Genomic DNA, 10,007 nt, shown 5'->3' on the forward strand with positions numbered 1-10,007 from the left:
ATTTGTAATTAAAATTTATTAGCTGGTATTTATATAACAACTACTGCCCAAGTAACCACATATTTTAGTGTCTATAACTGAAATGTTTGGAGCCTTAGCCAGACTACCATAGGGCTAACAGATTAGCAAAAGAGCCATGTCAATAGATTCTTATTTGGACAAAGATTGCTTTTGGTGCATGCCACAGAAACATAAAATAACAGAGAGTACAGGGACCAGAAGATCAATGCTAACTTTATAGCATCCATTTCCGTACACTCACAGAAATCAGAAGAGATGTTAATTGGAACCTTGACTAGTCCATCTTGTGACTTGGGCCATAAACAACTCTCACAGTTAATTGCACTGCGTCGTCCTCTTCTCAAGAGGATGTCTCCTTCATACACAGCTATTTCACTACCTGGCAGATGAAGAAAATAAAGAACATACAAGGCACTGAGAAGGCAAATAGATGTGCAAAAGGGAGATGAGAGCTTTTGTACCTTCGGAAATTTCTTTCACTAAAGTTCATTTCCCAATAATGTGAAAAAGGGTTAGTAAATTAAGACTGAGTGAATTCACAATATGCTAAGACTGGTTAGGTCTGCCTTGCTTCCTGGATAGAAAAGATTAATATTAATATAGATGTCATAGTGCAGCTGTAATCAAAGTCACGACTAAATATATTTTAGCTTAAGAAGCTTTGGGAGCCTTCAGACTGGAAGGCTAAGTATTATAAGTCATCGTTCTCTTCATTAGAGCTTGTAGAATTAAAGAAAAATCATAACTGACCTCTGTAAAAGTGGGATGAATCATACAAAGGAAATGATTGTTTTTATCATGCATATTGAATGCATGCAAGCTATTAATTTCTGGGTTAACTGTTAATTTGACATAAGACATAGTGACATGCTTCTCAGTTTTGACTCCAAAATACTTGGAATACATTTCTCACAGACAAGAGCTATTGGTAATTATGCCAAAAATGTACAATAGTCTTGGGTACAGCAGACAGGGAAGTGCCTTATATCACACAGGAAAGAAATCAAAGTGAAAAGTATTCTGATTTGCTGAGGCTACATATGGAAAAGAACATTCCATGTAGCAATTGCTCAGTAAGTCTTCTTAATCTCTTTATCATGACAGCATAAATAATCACACTGAATGTGACTTTAAAACACATCTGAATTCTGTGAATTTTTTTCCACCGATGCTGGAAAATATTTTCAAAGAGAAAAATACACCAAATAATGAGAATGAGGTATAGAGAAGCAGCCCCACCAAAATCTACAGTTATTTATATAATAATTACAATCAAACTCACCTAAGTCATTGTTTCTTGTAGCTATCTGGGAAAAAAAAAAATCTTTTAATACATGCTTATCTCCATAGCAGAAAAGTTCTATCATGTAGAATCACAGCAGTAAAAGTTTGTAATTAATTTTAAGATAGTCAGAGCAACTCAGCAGCAGCAATGTAAATTCTAAACACCTGAGAGCAGGGACACACCCAGACAGGTTTACTTAGTGCAAAGCTATAGAGAAATGCTAGATGAGTCGGTAGAAGAAAGTACTTCATCTTCAAGTTTCCGAGTTGATCTTTTCTGCTCTGCAGCTCAGTCCTCAAAGCTGCTGTTAGTTTACTTGGGGCAAGTTTTATGGGAAAGCTGCTGCTGTTGTTAACAAGTGTAACAAAATTAGATAACAAGAAGTATTTTCACAAAACAAACAAGCTGCAGGACCTCCCAAGAGAATTTCCAGGCTCTCATTTCTTATTTATCTTCAGAAAACAGAGGAAGTGGAGCAATAGAAAAGAAAATCCAGCAACCTTAAAGTGACTCATCTTTAATTCTAAGAGCTGCTGAAGGTCCCCTCACTGCTGACCAGGTAGCAGTCTGTTTACAGCAAAACTCAATGTCAAGGAACTCTTTGATCCAACTTGACTACCTGTCCTAGAAACTCCTTAGCTTGCTGCCAGGAGCCACACCGCTCCGCAGAGCTCATCTGTCAGCCTGTCCGCTTTGTGCGCAGCTCTCAGCCAGGCAATGCTGGCCAGGAGCACTGGAAATCTGTTGGAGCCAGAGATGAATCTGATTGTTGGTTGAAATTGTTTTTCCAATACCATATCTTGCGATAAAATCGTCACTGACAGTGATGAGTGTCTTTCTGGAGTCTACAAGTAAATAAAACCACCAGCTCCCAGAGTTTTGGCTTCCCACCTTCTGGGAAGCCCTCCTTCCTTTGATGTCCCTGAATAGAAACAAGCCTAGAAAGGCAGGCTGACTCCTAGAAAACCCACACTGTAAGAGTAAGCCACACAACGGGAACATTCATGTTGAAGCCACATGAACACCACAATAGGCAGGCAGATGTTGCTTTCTCCTCCCAGCTTCAAACCCTGCACAAATACCTAAGTGCTATAGAATATCCTAAGGAATTGCTGCATCAGATCTTTAAGAAACAAGCAAGAAAACCATTGGAATTGCCTGCAAAGGCAAAATTCAGAGGAATCTATGTGGTTCACAGCAGGTCGAGATGGCAGAAGGTGCCTTTCCAGATAGATGTATAGGCTGGTCCTTTGTTTTTAAGGGCTACTTTGCCAGGAAAATTTTAGCTGGTATTACCTAAAGCTTTGCTACTAGTATTTTTATTTTACCTTACTAATAGTTTGTTCCTAAACTTTCTAAAATTTCCACATTTCTGTGACTTCCACAATTCATCTACAGTTATCATTTCCACGTAGATTATACTGCAATAACTGCAGGGTGCAGACATAGAGGACCCCTTTTGCTTTGGCTGATAAGACGATGAAGTTCATAAGTCCTCATTAGTTTGTTACACCGATAACCAGAGGTCCTCCCGTTCAGTTCCGAGCAACCTCCACGTCTATTCAAGATTAGATTCAAAAGAGAGACAGAGGGAGTCACAGGAGCATGTTTCTGCTGCTACACATCACAAAATGACAGGGGAGAGAGCAGAAGTTATTAGACAATAAAAGCAAGAGAACAGACCAGATCACTGTGCAGAGCCTGGAGCTGGGTCACTCCAGACATGCAGCAAGGAGGGATGGAAGGGCCCTTTGAAGTTCTGCCATGCAGATTTGCATATCCATTCCGTGGAAGGCTGTAATACTTTACCGACTCCAGTTGCAGACCACAGACCAGAGTAACCCCTGAGTCAAGAGATTTATCCCATGGTTTAATTCATTTTCCTGACTGCCAGAAATAATTGGGTATTTTTCAAAGCTAATTAATAGACCAAAGTCTTGTATCACCTGATAACACATGATCAGAAGTTGTCTCCTAGATGCAGATTTCCTTTTTGATGCTGCTTGTCTACATTGTCTGCTTTGATATTCTAGTGGAATAATGTTCAGGTCTTGGTCTCATTATCTATCCAAATAATTTGATTACACAGCTGTAACTTGCATTCTTTCTCCTGTACGTCTTTTCTTACACTGTCTTTTGACATTTCTCATTCTTAGCCACACTGTCCTTGATCTACCAGATATTTTATCCCTGCTGTTTGTTAGTAATTTTAATGTTTACCACATTCTTAGTAATGCTTACTTAGTTTCACCTTCATTCCACAGCAGAGAATGAGCGCTTCTTTCACCATGTAATCCAAGTCCCTCTTGCATTAATATTAAATGACAAAGTTAGAAAAACCAAACACCTGTTGGTGTTTAAGTATAGGTTTTTTCCTAGCTCTGTATCAGTAATGGGTATCATCAGAAGCAACAGGAATAGTAAGTCCAATGATCTTTCCGTAACGAGAAAGTACAGAGGGCACTTTCCCTGGCTAAAGCATTAAAGTATATGAACCTCAAAGGAAACAAAATTCAGGAGAGCGAAAGGCCACGTGGTTGTCTAAGGGCCCAGTGGAAAATCACTGTAATGCTCAGTTTCTCAGCTATTCGCACCAAAGGTTATGCAGACAATTGCTGGTGAACAAGCAGTTGGCTTAACTAAGCTGCGTGTTCTCCTTAAGCAGCTTATTATTTTCAGGAGGCTTCACGGTATCTGCATATGTTTAAACAGATCAATTGTTCATACTGCATTAATAGTCCTAATTTTTTATTTAAGTCACAATCATAGAAAGTATTGCCCTTACTAGATGACAATTCTTTTTAAACCTGTTTTGTGTGACGCTGCACTTGGACAGAAATCAGATTCTGCTGAAGAGCATTTTTAAATAACTTTGTATACATTAAATGAAACTATTACACTATAACAGTTAAATAATAAAAACATGCACAAAACTTCATTTGTGTTTAAAATTATGTTATTAAACAGTTATCTGTTTACAGATACCGCGTCCTTCAGGATGCTAGGATTAGTGAAAGCATGCATTCATGCCTCATTATTTACTGATTGGGAGAAGAAAATGAGCTTTCCTACTTTTCAGTTGCCAGTCAATCAGTTCAGAATAATTAAATCATTGACCTTGATCAAGTGCAATAAAAACGTTTTGGCTTTTGTAGAAAAGGTCACAATCATGAAACTAAGATTTTGTAAATCTGGTCCCTGGTGCCTAGTCCTTACTTTGTCGCAGTTACCAGCCAGCAAAAGCAAACCTTTCATAGAAAAGGTTACTATTGAGCATAGTATATGCTTGGTACATAAACACTTGAATGCTAGTTTTAATATAATTAGTCAATTTTAGTGTAGGTTGGAGTATCTTATGCCATAGCATATATTGTCATATTTCCACATTTTAGGTACATTTTTATTTAAATGAAAGATCTATTCTTCAAAAGAAAAAAACTTCAGTGTAAATACTAAATGAGATGTGTTGAAATTAGTTTGAAACCAATACCTGTTTGGACTCTGTTCCTCCTGCAGCAGTGTGGTCTCTGCTATTTTACCACCATTTATCTTTTACCTTTCCAGTCTCAGAATGATACCATAATGTTAGAAAGAAGAGCCACAAGTCCAAAGACTCTGCACTGGAGATAACTACAGGTGTCAGTGAGCCTTAACCTGAGATGATGGCTAAAGACAAGAATCAGTTCAAACTTCTCCAGCTAACTTGGTTTTATCTGGTTGCAGTAGCTGTAGACTGAAGAGAACTCTACTGTAGTTTTTGAAATTGATGCATGGGGAAAGTTGGGTTCCTGGAGATAAGCTACAAAGGTTGGTTTCAATATTTGAGTATCTAAGTACCCAAAGGCTGAGTCAGATGGGACTGGCTGGTCTATAGCTTCCCTGGTTCTGATAAAATCTGATCTGAAGCCAGTGTCCAACTGCAAACATCACCCTAATCCTTTGTTTTATTCACAAGTTGTTCAAGCACATAACAGAAGTCCTGATCTAATGCTGCTCTCTAGTGGTTTGCCATTTGTGCAAGTGGGAGATGTTTCCAGAAAGTCAGGAACTCCCCATCACCACTCAAGCCTGTTCACTCCTTTGATCCCTGTCTGCACCGCACCAAACGGTAGCTGCTTCCTGCAGAAAATGCTTGCAAGCATGCAGAGTCTGTCCTGTAATCTGTGCTGAGAAGTGATGCATCAGTTTTAGCCCAAACCATCTCAAAACTTTGTTTTAGCATCTGCAGCTTGTTACTTCACTATTCACCTTCTCCAGATATTTATAGATTATACATACAGATGCCACAACAGATTTCTGAGGTGCTCTGATGACCCCTTAGGAAAATGAGCCATTTTACCTGCACCATTTTCCCTCAAGGACTTTTAAATCTTAATATTTATTTTATTGATGAGTCCTCCTAAAAGCTTTTGGAAAGCTTATACTGCAGAAGCCAAATACTCTTCTGGCTCTACCCTAGCTTCACTTTGACTTCACAACATAGGTCATTGCCCCATTCCCTGGTTTGCCTTGAAAGAGAACCAAGGCAAATTGGCCAAAGAGGAGCAGCAAGAGAAGGGCTGCTCCATAAGCGGGGGGTCCCTAGGAGCTGTGACTACAGCCCAGTCTCACAGTACCTCAGCACAGCAGGGGAGGCAGATGGCACAGCCTCTTGACAAGGTGCTGAATCGCATCCAGAAGCCAAAAACAGGAACAAGACTTAAGACAAGGATACAGCATAGATCAAAAGTCCCACAAGGAGACCAAGACCAGACTGAAAATACATAGCCCTACAGCACAGCCCAAGCAGGGAGCAAAGGCTAAGGCCAGAGCTTAAATGGAGCCCCTGGGCCAATGGACAGAGGCCGTGGGTGGAAGCCCCAGGTGAGGCCAGTCAGGAGCCATTAAAGTCTGCTGGCCCCCTCCATCCCTAAAAGCTACAACATGTTGCAACAGCCTTCCTCACTCCCTACACCCCAGTGTGGACTGTCCAGCGAACGCAACTGCAGCTTAGATTACTATATCCACTTGATCACCTACTGGATCATCACTGCCTTCCTCAGAGACCTCTAGGAGATTGTATTTCAGGCTCTGTGAAAGCTATGTTGACTCAGCCCCAACATATGGTATTTATCCCCGAGTCTACTACTTCCATTTTTATTGCATATTTCTTCCAACCCTGGGTATGGAAGAAATACAATCACTCATCCTGGATCCTTTTTAAAGTTTGATTGCACTTTCCGATAGCTCTGGCACTGCAATGATTTAAGCGGCACGTATCGAACTCACTCAGCAGCTGAGCAGTTTCATACGTGAGCTGCCTTTGAACTCCTGGGTGAGTGTCATCTGCTCCTAGCAAGATGTGACTGTTCGTTGGACCGATTTGTGCTAAAACCCTTTCTTCCGAGCAAAGACACTTTCTCTGAGACATTCGTCCCGAACCTGAGATTTGCTCAGATTCAACCCCTGTAAGGAATCATCTGACCAGGAACTTCCCTGTCCTGCTCCGTAGCACATGTCAACCTAAGGAATGTGCAGCTTTTCCAAAGTAACCTTATCTTCCCTGAGGGCCTCTTTTATATCTTGCTTATCTACTGATTCCATCAACTTTGATAAACTTCCAATTTAAAAAAAATATATTATTGTTTTACCTCTTACATGTTTCCACTTGTCAGAATTTACACTGTTCTTTATTTTCACCCTTCAGATATGACTTCCACTCTTTATTTCTACTGCTCCCCACATCTAAGCGTGATTGTTGTCTTTTTACAATGTCTAGTATATGTTTTATTTCTATCTCTGATAATGTTATTTTCTTGCCTTTTCCAAGTCTTTATCCTTTTTATCTAAATTTTTTGCTTTTAGCGAGTTACACTTTTTAAAGTGTCATGTTACAACCATGCATTTTTCAGCTCTTTCTGTGCAACCAGAACATTGACTTTATACAAACATGCAAACATATATACATGTACATATCATTTCCAGAGCGGCTTTCAGGGAAACAAACCTGAAACCTTGCTAAGAAACGAAACTAGTTCCATACACAAGAGACTACTTTCAGATGAAATTTCTTAATAGATAAACATCAGGCAACTGGGCCGGAATAAACCTTTCTTTCATAAATCTGTCAGGATGAAGCTTCAGAAATAGAATAGGTTCAATTTCTCTGCATGTTTGTAGGGACAGTGCATGTCTGGGGAATATACACTGCTAGGCTAAAAAATGACATGAAAAATGTACAAGCAGGTAATAACGTTCAGTACTTTCTTAGCATGTCTCCCTCAAAGTATTTTGAAAATATATTGAAATACTGCACTGAAAAATGGGATGTTTAGCTGCATTTCATGAATAAAGTAATCCAGATGCTGACTCATGAAAAAGCTTATCCAGGATCTCTCAGTAGCAGAATGAGAACTAGAAGCCAGGAGCCCTGTGTCATCCCTCTCCATGGGGATTGCTACACTTCCCTGACAAGTCATATTTGGCAACGGAACAGAACCTCCAGTCTTCAAGTGTTCTCTTGCTAGCGCTTACAAAGCAGTTGGGTGCTACTACCTATGTTCTAGAGGAGCAATTAAGGTCAGGTTTTCAAAGCTGATTGCTAAAGAGAAGCACCTTCAGCCACATTTAGGATTTGAAACAGGTGCGCTAGTTCTCAGAAATGCTTAATACCCGCGGCTTTCACAGAGTTCAGGGATCTAGCTTTGAAAAAGTTGTATTTAAGGAGTTGTCTAGCTTTGCACAAGGTGAAGCTTTGATAGAGCCACTGTTTCTGTGGTTAATCTCTTTATACTTACTGATTAAGTACTTTGCCTTGAATCCCAAGGACTGCAGGTAGTGGTTGCTGTGGTACTGGATAACATGTAGCTAACAGCAGGGACTGGGTCTTTTGCACAGGATTTTCCGACGTGATAGGAGAGGGTTGTGCCACCATTATAACTGACTAAATAATTATCATTTTAGTACTGAAAATTCTCAGAGTCAGAATATAGTGTATGCAGTGATGTCTGTCAGCATAAAACAAGCACAGTGGATGCTTGATGGTGTAAGTGTGCGTGAGTAAAGGACTACAAGGACCCTTCAAGGCTACTTAGTTCAGCTTCTGCTGGTCCAGGTATTAATGTCATAGGTTAGCTTTTTTGAACTTAAAATGTGCTCCCTTTTCCCTGTCACACGTGTTCTTGTTAGAATACTGTTCTGAAAGTAGATTTTGTGAATCATACAGGGGCCCCTGTCACACATGTGTTCTTGTTAGAATACTGTTTTGAAAGTAGATTTTGTGAATCATACAGGGGCTAATGATGGTTTATTGAGAGTTCATGGGAGAAGCTGGAGTCCAAGGAAACATTGCTAATGACCCAAACTATGCTTTGATGTAAAGATTTGTGACGAAGATGGATTGTAACAGGAAGCTCAGCCTGGGGTTAGGTGAGTAGCATATCATTACTACTAAAATAGCTGTATTCTGGTCACCATTGCTGACTTTTAGAGCACTGATTTACCTGAGGGGATACAACTTTACAATCCTGCAGCTCTAAGGTGTTCTTTTCTGAAGTGAGAAAAAAAGCTGAGGGTACCGAGCTGTGAAAGACAGCCCAGGTTGTCTTAGGCAAAATGTTTGTTCAGTTTGAAAAAATTAGCTTGTAAGGCCATTTTTGTGGTCTCTAAGTACTCCTGCTTTTCAGTTTGAAAAAATTAGGCCATTTTTGTGGTCTCTAAGTACTCCTATCTTCCACCTCCCATGATAAAATTCAGCTGCTTAAATGGAGCTGAGATGCCCAGGACAGAGAAGAATAGGCATAAATGGTCAAAGAGCAAAGTGATCTATGCTCAGCAAGAGGGATGGGTATTTTCAGATGTGCTGGAGGAATGGGGCAGCATAAAGACAGAGGACAGTTCATTCGACCCATGGGAAAACGATGATGTTCTTTGCAAAAGCAAAGAGGAGAAATTTGGGAACTAGTATAACCACATCATCCTTCCTCAGTTTTGGGATATGTATGCTTTCAACAGTTTAAGACTTGACATCACATGTTTAAAAAATGTGCTAGGAGAGCTTCCATGAAAATAAATATTTGAGTTCCTAATCTTGTATCCCATCTGAAATGTGGAGCTTCCAGCCAAAAAGTACTTCAAACACCAAGCTGTGAGTATCAGCTGGTTATAATTCACAGGAGAAAAAGCAATAAATTTAGAAATCAGCACAGTTTCTTCCATTTATCTTGACTATCCAAAAAAATGCTTTTACACAGGTATTTTCCAGGTTTTTGTTTGCTTTTGAAACCTGATGGGCTTACGTACAGGTGATATGCATGTTATAACCTTAATCCTGGAGACTCTCAAGAGTTAGACATGCAGCAGTTTGACTGAGTTTGGCTTATTGCACTGCTGGGATTTGACATTAGCAGCAATTCAAAGATCAGAGCTGCATTATCTCAGACATCTCCAAACTGTGTTTTTTCAACTGCATATTATTGGTGAGCCGTTCAAGAGCAAGTTCCATGCTGGGGCCATGTCATGCAATCAGCCCTATAGCCTGTGCTGGTAGAGAAAATAATCTCCAGCTGCATTCTGTAGCCAGTGCATGACATGTTTAAAAAATGTGCTAGGAGAGCTTCCATGAGTGTCATTCCCTCTACTTGCTGTTAGTAGTGGGAATCAGAGGGAAATAACATCATGAGGCACTGCAGCAGATGGACTCGGGATGTTAGCTGTGGCTTCC

The 10,007-nt window shown here is 40.0% G+C and overlaps 1 protein-coding gene across 1 annotated transcript in view; it reads right to left on the reverse strand.

The window, feature by feature from the left end:
• Positions 1-1,557, reverse strand: part of LOC104075005 (astacin-like metalloendopeptidase) — a gene marked incomplete at its 3' end in the record, with an annotated part of 12,997 nt that extends 11,440 nt beyond the window's left edge. Inside the window, exons 1-3 of the mRNA XM_009575331.1 lie at positions 1,489-1,557; positions 1,304-1,328; positions 263-400 (exon numbers count right to left, since the gene is read on the reverse strand). Coding sequence (XP_009573626.1) covers positions 263-400; positions 1,304-1,328; positions 1,489-1,557 — 232 coding nt within the window. The remainder of the gene's footprint in view (positions 1-262; positions 401-1,303; positions 1,329-1,488) is intronic.
• Between the last annotated feature and the right edge of the window lie 8,450 nt (positions 1,558-10,007).

Source organism: Fulmarus glacialis, unplaced genomic scaffold (assembly GCF_000690835.1).
Source record: "Fulmarus glacialis isolate BGI_N327 unplaced genomic scaffold, ASM69083v1 scaffold26663, whole genome shotgun sequence".
NCBI lineage: Eukaryota > Metazoa > Chordata > Aves > Procellariiformes > Procellariidae > Fulmarus > Fulmarus glacialis.